At 39.8% G+C, this 21,024-nt stretch overlaps 1 protein-coding gene across 6 annotated transcripts in view; it reads left to right on the plus strand.

Annotated features, from left to right (window-relative positions):
• The window catches only part of LOC132377830 (receptor-type tyrosine-protein phosphatase gamma-like), a 671,456-nt gene that overhangs the window by 294,056 nt on the left and 356,376 nt on the right, over window positions 1-21,024 (plus strand). For all 6 annotated transcript variants that reach the window (XM_059944246.1, XM_059944241.1, XM_059944240.1 and 3 more), the window contains one exon: window positions 193-341. In XM_059944246.1, coding sequence (XP_059800229.1) covers window positions 193-341 — 149 coding nt within the window. The remainder of the gene's footprint in view (window positions 1-192; window positions 342-21,024) is intronic.

The following is a 21,024-nucleotide window of genomic DNA, read 5'->3' on the forward strand; positions in this document are numbered from 1 at the left end:
CACAGTTTTAAATTGTTGTCTGCCCTGGAATATCTGGTCACATCTAATTTGAAAACATTTGATGAAACATGCAAGGTCATAGGAAGTGTTGCATAGTAAGGAGATTTTGTGTATGAGAGAGACTTTTAAAATGTTGTTTTGAGTTCAAGCCAATGTGTGTTAACAACATTTTATCATCCTGCTATCTTTCAGTTGCTGTGCTGCTGAAGGATGATTATTTTGTTAGCGGAGCTGACCTTCCAACCAGACTTAAAGCAGAAAAACTGGAATTTCACTGGGGTCAGAATTGGAGTTCTCCAGGTTCAGAACACAGCCTGAATGGAAAAAGATACCCTATTGAGGTGAGAAAAGAGAGAACCAGATGCAACAGAATTTCACCTGATTATAAATGTGTCCTTATGATTGAAGAGTTGATTTTTTGTGGATTAATTGGACCTGGATTTCAATCACAGAGTCAGAATCAGGTTTATTATTACTGTCTTATATGACATTTTTTTGTTTTGTGGCAGCAGTATGGTGCAAAAACATAAAACTACTATAAATTGCAAAATAAATAGTGTAAAAGAAAAGGGTTAATGGGTTTACGGGCCACTCAATGACAATGGAGGGGAAGAAGCTGCTTTTGTGTTTGACGGTAATAAAATCTCTTAAAGATGTTGCTATTAGCATGTTGCTTTTTGAGTTGGCCACTGATGGGGAAGAAGAGCAACCCACTATTTCCAATGCAATTCAGAAGACTGATTACAGTGCATAAAGCATAACTTGTATATGTTACTTATTGACTTGAGCCACTTGTTGGTGAGAAATAGTTGAAGGAAATATTAAAGTTCAAAATAAACTTTCTTATCAGAGTACATATATATCACTGCATACAACCCTGAGTTTTTTTTTTGGGAATACTTAGTAAATCTATAAAACAGTAACAGTAAACTGTAAACATCAGGAACTGTAAACTAACTGTGCAAATGCAGATATAAGTAAATAGCAATAAATAATGAGCATGAAATAACAATATAACAGAGTCCTTAAATGAGTGTGTCTGTCCCCTTTTGGTCAAGAACCTGATGGCTGAATTGAAGTAAATGTTCTTGAATCTGTTGGTGTGAGTCCTGAGGCACTTGTACCTTCTACCTGATGGCAGCAGCGAGGAAAGATCATGGCCTGGGTGGTGAGGATCTTTGATGACGGATGCTGCTTTTCTACAGCAATATTTTATGCAGATGTGCTCAATGGTTGTGAAGGTATCCACCACCTTTTGGAGCATTTTCCACTCAAAGGCATTGGTGTTTCCAAACCGGGCCATAATGGGGCCAATCAGCACACTTTCCACCACTCATCTATAGAAGTTTGTGAAGGTTTTCAATGACATGCCAAACCTCCACAGACTCCTGAGGAAATAGAGGTGCTACTGTGCTTTCTTTGCAATAATGTTTGTGTGATGGATCCAGGGCAAGCCCTCTGAGATAGTGACACCTAGGAATTTAAAGTTACTGACTCTCTCCACCTCAGATCCTCCGATGATTACTGGCTCATAGATCTCAGGTCTCCCTCTTCTGAAGTCTACAATCAGATCATCTGTCTTATTAACATTGAGTGAGAGGATGTTGTTATTGCACCACTCAGGAAAGTTTTCGGTCTCCCTCCCGTAAAGCAAGTAAAACAAGGGCTAAGTACACATCCCTGCAGTGCGCCTGTGTTGATGGAGATTGTGGAGGAGATGTTGTTGCCAATCCAAAATGATGGGGGTTTAGAAGTGAGGAAATTCAGAATTCAACTGTGCAAGGGGGTATTGTACATTTCAGAATAATATTTGAAAAACTATCAAGAAAAATTAAGTTTGTATGAATCATGCAAAGCATTTTAGTGTGATAAATTTGTAAACACGTTGCTAATTTTGCTTCTCCACTTAAAGATTGAGTACAACCTTTGAACAACACTGGACTGGCCCTTCAACCCACGATGTTGTACGGACCTTTTAAACCTACGCCAGGATCAATCTAACCCTTCCCTCACTCCTAGTCCTCCATTTACCTTTTTTCCCTGTGCCTATTCAAGAGTCCCTTAAATATCTCTAATCTGTCTGCCCCTACCATCATCCCCAGCAGTGTTTTCAATGCACTTAGCACTTCCTGTGTTTTTTTTAAAAATATATGCTGCCTTGGACTTCATCCTTCCTATACTTTATTCAAATCACTTTAAAAGTATGTCTTCTCATATTGCCAATCTGGGAAGAAAGCACTGACTGCCCACTCATCTATGCCTCTTATCATCTTGTACACCTCTATCATGTCACCTCTCATCCTCCATTTCTCCAAAGAGAAAAACCCTCACTTGCTCAATCTTTCCTCATAGGATGTTCTTTGAATCTCCTTTGCACCATTACTAAAGCTTCCACACTCTTCCTGTAATAAGGTGACCATTACAGGAAGTGAACACAATATTCTAATGGTGCTCCAACCAGAGTGTTATAAAGCTGTAACATTACTAAGAGGCTCTTGAACTCCCATGAACTATGAATGCTGACACACAATATGCCTTCTTAACCACCCTATCCTTGAGGGATCTGTTGATTTGGACCCAAGATCCCTGCTCCTCCACACTGCCAGAAATCCTGCCATTAATCTTGTTACACTGCCTTCAAGTTCGACTTTCAAGAAGTGAATCACTTCCCACTTCTCTGGATCAAACTCCATCGGTCACTTCTCAGTGCAATTTTGCATCCTATCCTATTAGTGACCCATTATAAACTACAACCTATTACACTACTCACAACATCACAAAATCTTCATGTCACCTGCAAACTAGCCACTGTTCAACCTTTAGCATTCATTTCATGAGGGCTAGAATTTAAGAACAAGGATGTAATGTTGAGGCTTTATAACGCATTGGTCACACTGTGTTGGAGTATTGAGTATCGGAGTATTATCTAAAACAAGATGTACTGCCATTGCAGGTTCACAAGAATGACTCCAAGATTGAAAACTTTAACATATGAGAAGTGTTTTTGATGGCTCTTGGCCTATACTCACTGGAGTTCATTGAAACCTGTTGAATATTGAAGGGCCTAGATAGAGTGGTGAAGGAGAGGATGTTTCCTGGAGTGGATGAAACTAAGATCAGAGGGCACAGCCTCACAATAGAGGAATGTCCATTAAGAGTAGAGATGAGGAGGAATTTCTTTAGCCAGAGGATGGTCAATATGTGGAATTCATTGCCAGGCATGGCTGTGGAGGCCACATCATTGACTATACTTAAAACGGAAGTTGATAACCTTTGACATCATAACTAATCAAGAAATTATGGGAAGAAGACAGGAGAAAGGAGTTGAGAGGGATAATAAATCAGCCATGATGGAATGGCAGAATAGACTCAATGAGCTAAATGGCCTACTTCTGCTGTATCTTATGGTCTTAACCTTTAGGAAATCCTACACTAGGACTCCCTAGTCCCTTTGCATTTGTGATTTTACTACAAGAGCTAACTTTTTACTTAACATACTGAGCAGCATATGACAGTTAATTGGTTTCTGTTCTGCTGAATAACTATTTGCTTCTTAGGCCTGAGTACAGATGCATCTTTGGCTGGGTTATAGAGAATGGCTTTTGTCATTGACATTTAAGAAGACAGTTACATTTTCCTTCATTCGCTTCCATTTGGGTTTCCTGCAATGATAAGTCATTTTCCAAGTGAATAGGTAGGCAATCTTTTGTGAATCCAACCATCTAGCTGTATAACAAGCTAGTATCAGATAATGAGGCTGGTCCATGGTTTCGTTCACTAAATATGTTCAATTTCGTCAGTATGGAAATGAAAACACAAAAACGAAATTGGCATTTTTTCTGTGGCACCTACTGTTCAAAAGTACTGTGAAGCTTGTGTGTGTTACTTTGGATTTCCAGCATCTGCAGTAATTCTCCTGTTTATGTTAGATTTGCTGGAGAACATGATTTGATTTGCACCTAAGATTGACAATATCATGTGATGCTTGACTTTATGGACTGTGGACACTGATCTTGTTTCAATTTATTAAGATTTGTAAAAATAGTTCAATTTAGTATCAGAGAATTTATGCAGGTACAACCTGAAATTCTCACTCTTCGCAGACGTCCACGGAACAAAGATCCAAAGAATGAATGAGAGAAAATCAGAACCTCAAACCCCAGTCCCCCTCCCACACATAAGCAGCAGCAAAAGCTTAAACCCTCCCCTCACTTGCTCTCGCAAAAGCATCAACCTCCTCCCCCAATGCAAGCAATAACAAAGCCCCCAAAGAGACCATGATCTAGAGTCCATCAAAAAGCTACTGTCCATCCCAGCCCTCCTGACATCTCAAACAGGCTCTCTCCCACCACTGTGAGAGAGCGATATCGCTCCTGCAGCAAACAAGAAACAGAGACTAGCGGTTCGCTGTTTCAGTGTTACAATCTGCCCCATCACTTGTCCAAGTCCTCCGACTTGAGGACCAATGGGCTGTCAGTCACCTTCAAAAGAGAGAGCGAGGGATCGCTCAAATGCAGGGACTCCTTCCGACCACAGCACACACTGCCTGCTGCCTCAATGTTTCAGTCTTCTGTAACCCCTCATTTGGTGACATCAGTGAGGAACGAGCTCATCCATGAAGGTGCACATGTTCCAGGCCGCATCTGGAGTTAACAAAACGGCAGGCCAAACAGCGAGTCCAAGAATGAAAACACACTGCCCATGGAGAGCCATAGTTTAGTTTAGGACGAAACTGTAGATCACTGACTTCAATAGAACTCCAGTGACCTTGAAAAGAAGAGAGAGAGAGAGATGAGAAAAGACAAAGAATAAGCTGTTTCACGGACAAACTGGAAGAAGTCACCTGGGTTTGCAGAATCTCTGGTGTCATCTTTTCTGGCTCCTCCCACCTCCCATGTGGGAATTACCAAGTGATATACCATCATGTTTTCCAGTAGACATTCTCAACAAACTCCATTATACATAATTTTTTTTTACAATTTATTCAGTAAAAACGTGTATTTACATCTGGGCATTGAAACCACAAAACTATTTGGCTTAAAGGTTGTCCCTGTGAAGCTAAAAACTAATTCACCGTTGACTTTCTTAGCTGATACACAGGTGGGATCACATGGGGGAAAATAAACAAAAAAATGCATGTTGAGGACATGCTCTTATAAAATAGCTTTATTTGAGCATATACTAAATGTTATAAATATCACTTTCTTAATTATATTTGAGATGACGCTTTTTTGTTCTAATAGTTGTTCCAGAATTGTAAATTTATTGGAATGATTGTCATTTTTGTTGAACATAGCACAGTAGTCCCATCATGAACTCAGTATCCCTATACCCAATTCCAACTCCCTCTCCTCACTCAAGTAATTGCAAAAGCTATTTGGATGTGTTTATATATAGAATTGTGCAAGAGGTAAATTATGCCTCTTTTCAGCAAACTCACTGCATGCAATTCCCATTATTGTTACTTTAGCTGTCACAGGAATTTTGTTCATCAGCATTCTCCCTATCTTAGTGTGATTCCCGATTCATGCTTATCTTGAGAAACACAGACGATTAAGAAACATAGAAAAACTACATTACAATACAGGCCCTTTGGCTCACAAAGCTGTGCCAAACATGGCCTTACCTTAGAAATCACCTAGGGTTTCCCATAGCCCTCTGTTTTTCTGAGCTCCATGTACCTGTCCAGGAGTCTCTTAAAAAACCATATCGTATCTACCTCCACCACCATTGCCGGCAGCCCATTCCATGCACTCAGCACTCTCTGCGTAAAAAACTTACCCCTGACATCTCCTTTGTACCTACTTCCATGCAGCTTAAAACTGTGCCCTCTCCTTCTGGCCACTTCAGCCCTGGGAAAAAGCCTCCGACTATCCACATGATCAATGCCTTTCATCATCTTATACATCTCTATCAGGTCACCTCTCATCCTCTGTCACTCCAAGGAGAAAAAGCCGAGTTCACTCAACCTATTCTCATAAGGCATGCTCCCCAATCCAGGCAATATCTTTGTAAATCTCCTCTGCACCCTTTCTATGGTTTCCACATTCTTGCTATGGTGAGGTGACCAGAATTGAGCACAGTACTCCAAGTTTGGTCTGACCAGGGTCCTAGATAGCCTCAACATTACCTCTCGGCTCCTAAACTCAGTTCCACGTTTGACGAAGGCCAATACACTGTATGCTTTCTTAACCACAGAGTCAACCTGCGCAGCAGCTCTGAGTGTCCTATGGACTCAGACCCCAAGATCCCACTGATCCTCCACACTGCCAAGAGTCTTACCATTATTGAGGTGTTATTGGAAACATTGTGATATGATAAAATGCAATTTTCAATGGAGGGACATAGATGACATACCAGCTGCTAGCTTCTTATGACAACTCACAACAACTCTGTATTCTTTGGTAATAGAAATGATCAATATGAAATCATTTGTTTACCTGCAGTGTATCATCATTATCAAGACAGGAGTAATTTGAGACCCACCATCAATCTGTTCATTTTATTTCCCCAGCTGTTACCTTTCTACTTTTAGAACCTGAAATACTGTGTAAAGTATGTTAGAAGCATTGTTTTTAGAAACATAGAAAACCTACAGCACAATACAGGCTCTTCGGCCCACAAAGTTGTGCCGAACATGTCCCTACCTTAGACATTACTTGGGTTACCCATAGCCCTCTATTTTACTAAGCTCCACGTACCTACCTAAAAGTCTCTTCAAAGACTTTATCGTATCCGCCTCCACCACCATTGCCAGCAGCCCATTCCACACATTCACCGTTCTCTGTGTAAAGAACTTACCCCTGACATCTCCTCTGTACCTACTCCTGTGCCCTCTTGTGGTAGCCATTTCAGACTTGGTAAAAAGCCCCTGGCTATCCTCACGATCAATGCCTCTCATACACCTCTATCAGGTCACCTCTCATCCTCCATCACTCCAAGGAGAGAAGGCCAAGTTCACTCAACCTGTTTTCATAAGACACGCTCCCCAATCCAGGCAACATCCTTGTAAATCTCCTCTGCACCCTTTCTATGGTATAATTTAAATGTTTTTACTTACATTTTAAAAATTTGAATGAAGATTTAGCTTATGATTATGCTCTAAGAAAATAATAAGTAACACAAAACCAAAAACTGGAAATCTGAAATGGAGGGGTAAATACTGAAAATGTTCGACAGGACACACAGAAGGAAACAAATGCAACATTTCACGTTGGTGACCATTTTGATAAATGCAAGAAATTAAATAACAGTTAAGCAATTTCAAAGGCAAAGTAAAGAAGAGATCAATAATAGTCTAAGATCAATGCAGAAGAGATGGCTATAGCTATGAGTTACAAATGTAAATGACAAAATGTGATGGGGATATGCTATCTACTAAACTTCAATGCTGAAGTGTTAAGGCCAAGGACAGGATTTGTCATCAGTGCTTGAACACACGTCTGACTGATTCAAAAACAGAAAGACTGGAAGAAGTCAGGTAGACAAACATATCTGAGGAAAGAGAAGTCAGTTAACATTTCGTGTTCAGATCTTAGTGATTATTGTCCTCTTGCGGTCCAGACATGAGCACATGTGACGAAAGCCTTCATGTTGATGAGTTCAAGCAAAGAGGATGAACCTCCAGTTTAGCTGTAAAAATTGTTATGAAATCTACTGATGATCAGGAACTTGTCAGAATTACTCAAAACAAAATAAAAACTTCAGATAATATAAAATAAATAACCTAAAACATTTAAATAATCAAATACATTTAAATTCATTTGACCAATTCAAAAGATTTTTATTAAATACAAACTATTTTAGTCCCTCGTGTCTCTTTGTCTTTATTGAAGTTAATGGTGAAACACTCCACATTCCACCTATGTCCTGATGTAGGAAAATTGTGTGATAATTTTCAAGATGGGGATTCAACCTTTAGAGCCGTTTTGGAGTCACAACCACAAAAAGCTGTCCCCACCCCCCCAACAATCCCCTCACCTCCTAATAATCAAACAGTGATCCATAAGATTATGACAATTTCATTAGGACATTTTGCCTGTTCAGCAAATAAAATATTGCCATTTTCCAAATGCAGTGCATATCATTACCTCATCAATTTGTTATACGGGAAGCAAGTTGGATTACTTTGCCTGAATATTTCTTGGCTCAGATCCACTATTTATATTTGTCACTCATAGCCATCCCTTTCCCAAGCGTATGTGCTGTGGATGCAGAGTGCCTGTTTTGCCAGCCTAAAGCAAACCGATGTCCAGCAGTGAGTCCTAATCTGAAGCTGCACCTCAGTCAAAGAAACAGAGAAGCTTTGATGGCCTGTCAAAAGTTTACAAAGTTACAGAGCCTTTTAAATATTTGAAGCATTTAGAAATAGTTATAAACTGCAAAATAAAGAAATTCATTTTTGTTAATAAATAAAAGATGAATAACCTAGCAATAAACATACTTTAAATATAAAATGCCTTAAAACATTGTCAGATTGTAAAGTTAAAATACCTTTAATAAAACTGTTAAACAGTGCACAGATGATTAAAAGATGAATCTACTGGTTTACTTTCTCTGTGTCAGTGGTGGGAAATCCCAGGAAGATGAAGCTCTGCCACCAGCAATCCAGCAGAAGAGCAAAAATGTACAGCATCAACTAATATTCAGTATATTTGAGACCTCCATATTTGCCTACATATGTATGGCTACCATGTACCTACTGGCATTTAAATAGATGAACACCTGTGGTTTTTTTGGCCCACCATTAATCACCAGCAGTATCTGGGCCAACAATTTTATTTTCTGTGCCTCTGTTAAAGGATCCCTTATTATCTTTGAATCATTTTCTCAACCTGTCCTCCTACTTTCAAAGATTTATATGAATATGCTTAAGGTGTCTTCGTTCTTACATCCAATTTACAGTTGTACCCTTCATATTATGTGGCTTCTGTGTATTCTGTCTACCAAGCTATATTCATGCTTATTTCTCTTATTTAACCTTTATCTGACACACGTCTGTGAATTTCAATGTCTTATCTAAAGTATCTTCTATCTATTAAAAAAAGCACTTTAAATACTTTCAATCTGTAGTTTTCATTTTTAACTCCAGCAATATGAAATAAATCTAAAATCAAAAAAAAACAACTGCAGATTCTTGACGCCTGAAATAAAAGTCAAACATAAGAGAGATATTTAGCCATTTGTGGAGATAGAAACAGTTTACCTGAAATATTAACTGTTTCTCTCCAAAACTGAAATCTGACCTGCTGAGTTTCCATAATATTGATAAGTATTGCTTTTAGTTTTGAACTTTTGTTTCTTGGTCAAGCTACAGGAAAAATAAATTAATTGATATTCTTGATTTTATGCCAGACATCTGAATTAAACCAAAAAAAGGCAAATTGCATTGACCTGCTGCTTGCTTGTCACCAGTTATCTATAAGCAAGGATACATGTAATTGTGTTTAGTACTAATAGTTTTACTGATCTTAGATAATAGTCCCATGAAGACAATATTCTGTCCCTGAAATACTGCTTATAAGTGCCTGATGTTTGTTTCACCAATGAGATATATCTGTCAGAATGTGTACTACAGTGATGTGGACACAGTTGGCATTTTTTTCATCTGTTTATTTTCTACATGATTGTTAACTGCTTTCCTTTGACACTTTGATTGGCAGCAATGTGTAATGGTTCTTCTGTTGGGCACTCATCAGTACCCAACCCTGTTACCCACAGGGTAACAGAGCTTGTTTTTTATGTTCTTCAATTTGAGCAGATATGAGAGTGAAAAATTGACTGGAAAATCAGTGCTGGCGGAAGCCTGGATTTGAGCAGCTTCTTCAATCCATCTAATATGTCAAACATTCCAGGAAAAATCAATTGAACCCAGCTTTGCAGTTGTGTATTTAGCATCACTGAGAGTAACCTACAGCTTGATTTGACAGCCACGCTTATACCTCACTTCAAACATCTAATTTCTAGCCGCACTAAAACTTCGAATATCTAAGAATTTTGAGCCATATTATCCTTAAATGCTGAGGACAAACAAATGGAGTTGTCTGTGATATGTGAAAGCAGGCTTATATTGTCAGTTCTCAACTGCAGCCCTGACGGTAAACCTGGCTAAAATCTCAGATCATCAAAGTGTGAATGCTACGAAGTAATACGGCCATGAGACACAGGAGCAAAATTAGACCATTCAGTCCATCAAGTCTGTTCCACCATTTGATCGTGGCTAATTTATTTTCCCTCTCAACCCCATTCTCCTGCATCCTCCCCATAACCTTTGACACCATTACTAATCAAAGTTCAATGTAAGTTTTAATAAAAAAAGGACCTATATGTCACCATATACAACTCTGAGATTCTTTTTCTTGCAGGCAATCACAGTAAGTACAAGAAACGCAGTAGTATCAATGAAAGACAGCACCCACCAGGGAATTCAACAAGCTGTGCAAGTAGAAAAAGAAAGGGTTAAAAAGAAATAATAATAATAATAAATAAGTAATAAATATCAAGGACATGAGATGAAAAGCCCATGAAAGAGAGTCCAGTTGAGTGGGAATGGTTCAGTGATGGGGTGAATGAAGTTGAGTAAAGTTATCCCCTCTGGTTCAAGAGCCTGATCTTGAGGGATATTAGCTGTTTCTAAATCTGATGGTACAGGTCCTGAGTGTTCTGTACCCTCTTCATGATGGCAGCAGTGAGAAGAGAGCTTGGCTTGGATGGTGGAGGTACTTGATGATAGATGCTGTTTTCCTGCACCCCATGTAAATGTGCTCAATAGTGTGGAGACTTTACCCTTGATGGACTGGGCCATATCCACTACCTTTTCTGGGCATTGGTGTTTCCATGATGCAACCAGATAGTATACTCTCCACCACACTAATATAGAGGTTTGTCAGAGTTTTAGATGATATGCCGAATCTTCTCAATCTTCTGAGAAAATAGAGATGCTGCCGTGCTTTCTTCATAATGGTGCTTATGTGCTGGGCCCAGAACAGATCCTCTGAAATGATAACACCGTGTCTCTGCACCTCTGATCCCACAATGAGGACAAGCTGATGGACCTCCAGTTTCCTCCTCTTGACATCAATAATCAAATACCTATCCACCTCTGTTTTAACTATGTCCACTAATTTGGCCTCCATAGTCATCTTGTGGCAATGAATTCCACAGATTCATCATCCCCTCGAGTGAGGACAGGTCCTGAGCCATCAGACACTTCACATATGTTAACCCTTTCATTCCCATGATCACTCTCATGAACTTCCTTTGGGCCATCTACAATTTCAGAATATCCTTTCATAGATATGGGACTCAAAATTGCACACAATACTCCAAATGTGGTGTGACCGATACCTTATGAAGCCTCAGCAATATATCCTTAAATTTATATTCTAGTCTGCTCAAAATGAATGCCAAGATTTAATTTGCTTTCCTTACTATTGTAAGTACCAGATTTGATCAGGGAAATTAAGGTAAAGAAACCCACTGGAAGCAGTAATCATGATATGATAGAATCCACCCTACAGATGGAAAGGAAGAATATAAAGTCCAATGCATCTGAAATACAGATGCATGAGAGAGGAGCTGGCCAATGTTTATTGTAAGGGGACACTAGCAGAGAAGACAGCAGAACAGGAATAGCTGGTATTTCTGGGGCAGTTCGGAAGCACGGGGTAGATACATCCCAAAGGTGGAGTAGTATTGTAAAGGGAAGATGAGGCAATTGTGGCTGACAAGGGAAGTCAAAGACATCATAAAATCAAAACAAAGGCACGTAATAGAGGAAAAATTAGTGGAAAGTTAGAGGATTGGGAAGATTTTAGAAACTAACAGAAGGCAGGTGAAACAACCATAAGGAGAGAAAAGATGAAATACAAAGGTAATCTAGCCAATAATATAAAGAAGACACCAAAGGTTTTTTTTTCAGGTATATATAGAGTAAAAGAGAGATAAAAGTGGGCACTGAACCACTTGAAAATGATTCTGGGGAAGTAGTAATGGAGGATAAAGAAATGGCAGACAAATTTAAGTACTTTGCATCAGTTTTCACTATGGAAGGTACAAGCAATCGGCCAGAAATTCAAGAGTGTCAGGAGCCAGAAGTGAATGTAATTGTTGTTACTAAGAAGGTGGTGCTTATCACTTGGGCCAGATGGAATACACCCCAGGGTTCAGAAAAGAATAGTTAAAAAGATTATGGAAGCATTAGTAATCATCTTTCAAGAATCACTAGATTCTCAAATGGTTCCGGAGGACTACATCTGACTCCACTTTTTAAGGAGGGAGGCAGAAGAAACGGCCAGTTAGCCTAACTTCAGTGATTGTCAAGATGTTGCTGTTCATTGTTAAGGGTGAAGTTCTCCTCAATGCTGACAGGAAGATGTTTTCAAAATTCTGAGATTTATCTGATTGTTGGACTGTAGTTTATATCAATCTTCAGTTTTCTGTGTTTTCTTTTTCATTGCCGATTGGTGGGTGGGTGTTATGTTACTTTTTGTGTGATTTGGGGTCTGATGTTCTTGTTGGTGTTTTTCTGTGTGGGTTATCTGTTAGTTTCTGTGTGTGAGAGAGGGGCTTGGGGGGTTTGATGATGTCAGTGCTCTTCTATGTGAGGGAGGGGGTTTTGAATGATCACAAGTAATTCCTCCACATGCTCTTCAGCTACATCTTTCAAAACCCTGGAGTGTAGTCCATCTGGTCCAGGTTACTTATCTGCCTTCAGACCCTTTAGCTTCCCAAGCACCTTCTCCTTCGTAATGGCAAGTTGCACTTGCTTCTGTCCCCTAACACCAAATTTCTTGCCTTCTGCTGGTGTCTTTCAGAGAGAAGACTAACACAAAATACTTACTCAGCTTGTCTTCCATTTCTTTTGTACTTGCCTCCTGTTGGGTTTCTATAGAGCTTCCCATTATTTGTTTATATATTTGATGCCTTCTCTTTTGCTTTAATGCTGTCTTGACTTCATTTTTCAGCTACATTTGTCACATCCTCCTTCTAGAATGCTGCTTCTTTTTTGGCATGATCTGATCCTACATATTCCAAATTGCTCCCTGAAGCTTCAGCCATTGCTGTTCTTCTGTCATCCTTGCTAGTATCTCCTTCCAATCAACTTTGGCCAGCTCCTCTCTCATGCCTCCGTTATTCCCTTTGCTCTATTGTCATACTGATACATCTGATTCAACTTTTTCCTCTTAAACTGCAGGGAAAGTTTTGTCATATTACAATCACTGCCTCTAAGGGTTCTTTTACCCTAAACTCCAAAATCTAATGAATGGGTATTCATTACAGAATACCCAATCCAGAATTGCATAATCCCTGGCAGATCTCCCTCCCCACACGCTGTTCTAAAAAGCCAGCTCCTAGGCATTTTCCAAATTCCTACTCTTGGGATCCAGCACCAACCTGAGTTTCCCAATCTCTCTACATTGCCTTTTTTACATGCTTTTCTATCAACCATTGTAACTTCTACCCCACATCCTGGTTACTGTTTGGAGGCCTCTCAGTCTTTTTACCCTTGCGTTACCTTAACTCCATCTGCAATGATTCTACATCTTCTGACCATATACCACTTTTTTCTAAGGATTTGATTTGATTTTTTATCCACACAGCCACTCCACCCATCTGCCCACCTGCTTGTTCTTTCAATAAGATATGTATCTGTGTGTATTAAGCTCCTGGCTGTAACCTGTTGCACCTGTGGGTTCAATTACAATATATTTTTCCTGTGGACAAGACAATAATTATCATCAAGACTTGTATTTAGGTATCAAATTCAAAACAACCCAAAGTGCTTTACAACCAAATGAGGTACTACTGAAGTTGTTGCCTTTGTTATAATATTGCAAAGCTAGAAGCTAATTTCCTAACAGAAGCTGCAACTAGGCTCAGTTACTGTGAGCAGATTCTGCTTTAGGTCCAGGTATAAGAAAAAAATATGGCCAGGGCATGAGGAATTGGCCTGTAAGATCAAGGTTTTCATGAAGAAAGGAAGTTTAATTTTAGTCTACTTTATGCTGGTTATTATGACTTACAAATCCAAGGTTACAATTTTCATGATTCTTGATAAAGTTCATGTATGTTATGATTTTTTGCATGTTTTAAAATGTTCATTATGGGGCAGAGATATTTTTCTGTGGAGAAATAGGTGTCACATAAAACTTGAGATCCAAACCTAGTTTATAATGAAAAATAAGATTACACACAGAGTCACAAAACTGAGGACATATGATGAATAATTCATCATTGGCAATCATTGTGTGCATATTAAATAGAAGCTTGTGATCTTGCTTGCTTAAATGTTGCAATCTTGCCTGGCTGAGTTGAATACACAGCTGGAGACCACAAAACTTTGTTTGTACAAGATGCTTATCTTTGATGCTTTTGGAATCTTATCAGGCCATTTTATTTCTGTTCTCAAACTCAGTTTCAAGCTGTGATGGTGGTATAATCTATTTTTATAATGTCCATCAATCTGATTTCAAAAGGGTCTAAAATTACAATTTGAAAAAATATATAAATGAAAGTCTTATGGCATCCACCTGACGACTTGAATTCAGTATGCTATAAAGATGTCATATTTAAAATGAGCCATTTCACTAGTACTTAAATCAAATGCCTTTTGTAGTTGTTATAAAATTCATTACAAAATAAATTGATCAGATCGGCTGCTTATTGATGAACATTTTGTAGGTAATGTGTGTTATGTATCCCGTAACTGGATAACTTACCAGCAAAGATAGAGAGGTCCGTTGAAGTCTGATGTCACTATTTTCAAACGTTTTTATTTATAAAGGGGCACAAAAGTAAGGTTACTATAAACATTCAGATAATGCACATCGTCAATACTCAATCTAAAGCGCGGGTATAGTAATAATCATCATTAAGAAATGAGCTCTACTGTTGTCTAGGGGATAATATATTGTCCGTTGGAAATATAAAAGTCACAGAAGTCTGCAGGCTTCAGCCTTTTGGGAATCTCTGGGTTTCACGTGGGGCGACAGAGAGAGAGAGATTGGGGAGAAGAGGAAAAACTTGCCGGGTCTTTATGAAGCTTCCATTGAATCGGGGGAGCGTTGGTTCCCCCTCCCCGATGTTAGTTAAAAGCGGTTTTCCGTGATTCCAGCCACAAATTACGATCCCGGAATCTAACGCACGTGGGCTTCCTTCAAAATGGCTTCCCGCTACGGCGGGATCACTCTCGTGTCTTCTTGGTGCGTCTGAAGGGGCTGTCCCCCTTTGACCCTCCTTTATACTTCCTCATGGGGTCGCAGGTGTCAATCAGGTTGGGATGATGCAATCTCTCTCTCAACCAGCCCACTTTGCCCGAGGGCTTTTCACGTGGTCTCCATGAGACAATAGTCACTGTCGCCTTATTTTGCATCCCGGGTGGAACGTGCTATTCAGCACGTTTCTCTCTCTCCCACTTCCTGAGTCTATTCAGCATGTCTCTCTCGCTCCCACTTCCTGGGTCTACTGACCCCCCCCCCCCCAAAACGGGTGCTCTTGCGATTCTCACAAAGGAGGGGGCTGGGATCATAACATGTGTAAAACTAATCAAATAGTAACAATGAAAATAAACTTTAAAACAAAGCAATTAGAAAAAGGTGGCTATTCTACAGATGATAGAAATCTAAAGCAGCACACACAAAATGCTGGAAGAGCTCAGCAGGTCAGGCAGCAGCTATGGAAAAGAACAAACAGTCAATGTTTCGGGCTGAGACCCTTCTTCAGGAGTGAAAAGGAGGAAGATACTAGAATAAGAAAGGTAGGGGGAGGGGAAGGAGGCAAGCTAGAAAGTGATAGGTGAAGCCAGGTGTGTGGGAAAGGTAAGGGGCTGGACAAGAAGGAATCTGATATGAGAGGAGAATGGAGCAAAGAAAAAGGGGAAGGAGGTGGAGCTCAGCAAAGTGATAGGCAGGTAGAAGAGGTAAAAGGCTGTAATTGGAAGTGGGGGGAAAGAATTTTTTTAAGGAGAAATTGATATTCATGCCATGTTATTGTTTGGCTGCTGGGAAGTTCTGCTTTTGGCAAATGGAGCAGAGGCACTAGCGAAGGGTTTCATCAATGTACAAGAGGCTGCTTTGGGAGTATCAGATACAACAGGCGTCCCCAGCTGATTTGCAGGTGAAGTGTTGCCTCACCTGGAAGGACTTTTTGAGGCTCTGAATGAAGAAGTTAATGGGCAGGTTTAGCCATTAGGCTGCTTGCAGGGTGGAGTGAGATTAGTGGGGAAGGACGAAAGGATGTGGAGGGAGTGATCCCTTTGGAAAGTGGGCAGGGGTAAGATATGTTTAGTTGTAAACATATCCTTACCTCCTTTTGGAGATAGTGGAAGTTGCGACAAATGGTGTGGTGAATGCAGAGGCTCAGCATTTTGTGGTAGGTGTTCTAGAATATAAAAGCAAGGATGTAATGTTGAAACTTTATAAAGCACTGGTGAGGTCTCACTTCGAGTATTGTGAGCTGTTTTGGGCCCCTTGTCTTAGAAAGGATGTACTGAAACTGGAGAGGGTTCAAAGGAGGTTCACAAAAATCTTTACAGAATTGAATGGCTTGTCATATGAAGACAGTTTTGATGGCTCTGGGCCTGTATTCACTAGGATTCAGAAGATTTGGGGGGGGGGGACCTCATTGAAACCTATCAAATGGTGAAAGGTCTTGATAGAGTTCATGCGAAGAGAATGTTTCCTATGGTGGGAGAGGAAGACCAGAGGACACAGCCTCAGAATTGAGAGTGTGCTTTTAGAATGAAGATAAGGATGAATTTCTTTAGCCAGAGAATGGTGAATCTGTGGAGTCCTTTTCCACAGACTGCTGTGGAGGCCAAGTCTTTATGTTTAAGGCTGAGGTCAATAGATTCTTGATTGGTCAATGTGTGAAGAGATATGGGGAGAAGGCAGGAGATTGGTGCTGAGTGGAAAATTGGATCAGCCATGATGAAATGGCAGAGCAGACACGGTAGGCCAAACGGCCTAATACTGCTCCTATGTTTAATGATTTTATGGTAAGGACAAGGAAGAGGAACTCTATCGCTGTTAAGTTAGCGAGAAGATAGGATGAGTGCAAACGGATGTTCGGGAAATGGTGGAGATGCAAGGGGGGGGGGCAACATCAATGGTGGAGGAAGGGAAACGCCATTCTTTGAAGAAGGAGGACACTTCTGAAGTCCTGGTAATGAAAGCTGGCAACAGATGCAGCAAAGGCGAAGGAACTGAGAAAAGGGAATAGGATTTTTATAGGAGATAGGGTGGGAAGAGATGTAGTCAGAATAAACATGAAAACTGGTAGGTTTATAAAAGATGTCAGTTGATAGTTTGTCTCCAGAGATAGAGACAGGAAGATCAAGAAAGGGGAGGGAGGTGTCAGAAATGGGCCAAGTGAATTTAAAGGCAGGATGGAAGTTAAAGGCAAAGTTGATTAAATTGATGAGCTCAGCATGGGTGTATGAAACAGCACCAATGCAATCGTTAATGCAGTGAAGGAAGAGTTCAGGAGTATTACCAGAGAAGTCTGCAAACATGGACTGTTCCATTCCAACAGAGACAGGTATATCTGGGGCCCCTGTGGGTGACTGTGACTTACCCCTCAAATCTGGAAAAAGTGGGGGGTGCCCAAGGAAAAGTTGTTGAAGGTGAGAGCCAGTTGTGCCAGACAGAGGAGGATGGTGGTGGTGAAGAATTGGTTGGTTCTTTTTTGCAGAAACAAGCGGCCATGAGGCCATCTTGAAGTTGGTTGCTGCTAAACAGTTAGCAAAGGAGAGAGAAAAGTAACATTGTGCACACTATCAACACACTTCCAAACATCATTATCTTTGATCAAAAACTGGAAGACATTGTGCTAAAACTATTATTGTTAGTATAACAAAGACATGGTCTTTTTTTTACAAATTTTATATGCTAGTTCAGAAGTGAAAAATATATCGAGGGACAAGGCTGAGTGTGTGGGATTGGCTGGTGGCTGGTGGCTGGTAAATGGGGTAAAATTCCAAGTATGTCAGCAAAATGACTCCTGGTTTTTGAAGCAGAACAAAGAGAGACCATTGAACCTTTGCCAAGGAGGTAAGTTGGCCAAAGTATCTTAAGATGATGAGATGCTTCTGATATAATCACTTAGTGAGTTGTTCTGTGGCTGACCAGATTTAACTGAATCTTAAGCTTGATTTGATATCTCCACTGATAGTTTACTATGATTATAAATGGAGGAGTGATGAGAACAGCTGGAGAAGAAAAATGTACCATAACCATGTTTCTTGAGAAAAATATAGTGCTTTCTCCTGGCTTCTGAGCTCCCTGATCATTGGAATTCTCCTGGAGAACAGAGGATGTATGTCACTGCCCCTGGCCAACCACCCACAATTAAATCTAGTCCCACAGCATATGGATAAATGTACCTGGCTTATAAACAAGTCTGGAATGCTCACTGTATGGCTTTAAGGCAGACTGGTCAATTAAGCTGTTTTTAGGGGCCCCAAATATGCACATGTCGATGTTTTCCCACAGCCTGCTTGCACACCCATCCAAGGATTCTCGTCTGAAACCTCCCTCACCATCTTCGTCATTACCTGTGTAATTACCACTTCAAAATAATCGGGCTGTTCATCCACTTGAGCATGCATCACTTAAATCATCCTTGCTGAGTCAGTCGATGCATTGCGGTTCGCCCAACATTTCACAAAAAGACACATCCAGAATAAAATTTTGTGGCATTAACTAATCATATGTTCTGATATGCTTTCTTTTTGATTCATATTAGCTTTCACTCAAAAGTACATTGAATATTTCCTTCTGTAGTCCTTGTGTTTTCTACTGTTTTCATTCTTTTTCAATGTGAGTGTAGAACGTGGAACATAACAGCATAGGAACAGACCCTTTGGCCCATGATGTTGTGCCAAGCTATTGAAACGTAATTAATTGCCTAACTGAACTCAACCCTTCAAGCCTACACAATCTCCATATACCTCCAATCTCTGCACATTCATGTGCCTATCAAAGAGCCTCTTAAACACCTCTGTCATATTTGCTTCCACCACCAGAACCTGACAGTGCATTTTCAGTGTAAAAAATGAGCTTATCCCGCTCACCTTAAATACATGCCCTCTATTATTAGATTTTTCTTCATTGGGGAAAAAGATACTGACTGACTAGTCTACCTGGTCTTTCATATCACTCAGCTATCTCAACTAGCCTCCACCACTATATTGTTTCAAATATATTATTTAGAGCAAATAATATATATATATATCTTAACAAATGGCACATAACTAAGTTCTAAAGAAGTCTTTCTAACCGCTCAGGAGTACCTCACTTCCAAATAAAATTCTTATTAAAATGTAATAATTATATATTGTGAGTCTTAACTTTAGAAACTAGTCATAATATTGAATTGAGCAATGCATGTTTCTTTTAATGGGCATCCGTTTCATTACCTACAACATGTGTTTTCATAAGATTAAGCACTTTTAAAATTGCTTTTTCTGGAATATATTTCCCTTTTCCCTACCCTTTCATAGACCAATGGTTCCATTTAATATACTATATACAACCTGAAATTCTCACTCTCCACAGACATCCTCAAAACAGAACAAAAGCCCCCAAAGAATGAATGACAGAGAGAACATAAGAATCCCAAAGCCTTCTGTCCCCTCCCACTCACAAGCAGCAGCAAGCTGTATCAACTCTACCCCCCCCCCACTCTTCTCACTTATTCTAGCATAAAGCATCAGCATTCCCATCACCCACCATGCAAGCAAAAGCTTCTTAAATGTCAAACTTAACAATGGAAAGTTACTGGGGGTTTATTACTGGCCTCCCAAAAGTCAGTGGAAGACGGAGGACCAGATACGTGGACAACTCACAGGGATGTGCAATAGTAATGGAGAATTCCTTTGTGAATATAGTTCATAAAAGTGGAGGACGTGATAATAAGAGAAAATGTCAGAGATGCTTAAGATTATTATAGAGAAGTTCATGACTAGACTGGGTTAAGTTTTTGAATTAGGGAAGACTGATTTCAATTCAATTTGGCAAAAGTAGGCTGGGAGTAGTTCTTTGTAGGCTGGTCTACAGGAGAGCAGTGGGAGGCATTCAGAAATGAAATGGACACAATTCAGGGTCAGTATGTTCCTATTGGGATGAAGCTAAGGAAACCTGGATCCCAAGGGACATTGAGAGTTGGATAAAGAAAGGAAAAGCTGTCTTATTACAGATTTAGAGAACTAAAAATGGTTGAAACCCTCGAAGTATGGATCATGCAGCACTGCAGTGGAATAAAACAATTAGCAAAGAACTGGCTTCAAATAGCAAGATTAAGGAGAATCACAAATCATTTCATAAGTCAAGACAAGAAAATAACCAAGGAAAATGTAGAGCATGTAACTATATGGAGCCTGCAGACAGATGTTAGGTCTTAAAAGATATTGTGGTTGAAGAATTCAGGAAGGGGATACTTGACCCTTGAATATTAGAACAAATTACCATTGAAAAGAAGGAGCCATTAGAGGTCTTAGTAGGCTTAAAAGTGGATACACTCCCAGGCTGTAATGAAATGTCTCCCAAATTTATATGAAATACAAAGAGGAAGATGGCAGGAGTTGTTACGTAATTTTTCCAGCCACTTCACCCTTTTCTGGCCACAGAAGAGGCTCCAGGTAGGAGGACAGCAAATATGTTGCCATTATTGGTTTACAAAAAAGGGAGCAGCGATAAGCCCTGTGCTGGCAGGTCAAATAATCTAACATCAGTTATTGGGCAAATTATTGTGGGGAAAAAAGTTTTAATCAGGATTAATCTGCTCTTGAAGAGGTAGAGGTTGCTTGGGGATTCGTGTCTGATTCAGTTGATTGAACTTTTCAGGTAGGTCATTGAACTGATTTCAGTAAAGCCTTTAACAAGGCCCCTCATGAAAGACTGATTCAAAAGATAGAAGCCAATGGGAGCAGGTTAATTTGGGAATTGGACGTGAAATTAGCTCAGTAATAGAAGGGAGAAAATGATCATGCTGGTGCTGTTTTTGCAAATTGAAACTTTTGGTAAA

Source organism: Hypanus sabinus, chromosome 19 (genome assembly GCF_030144855.1).
Source record: "Hypanus sabinus isolate sHypSab1 chromosome 19, sHypSab1.hap1, whole genome shotgun sequence".
Classification (NCBI taxonomy): Eukaryota; Metazoa; Chordata; class Chondrichthyes; order Myliobatiformes; family Dasyatidae; genus Hypanus; species Hypanus sabinus.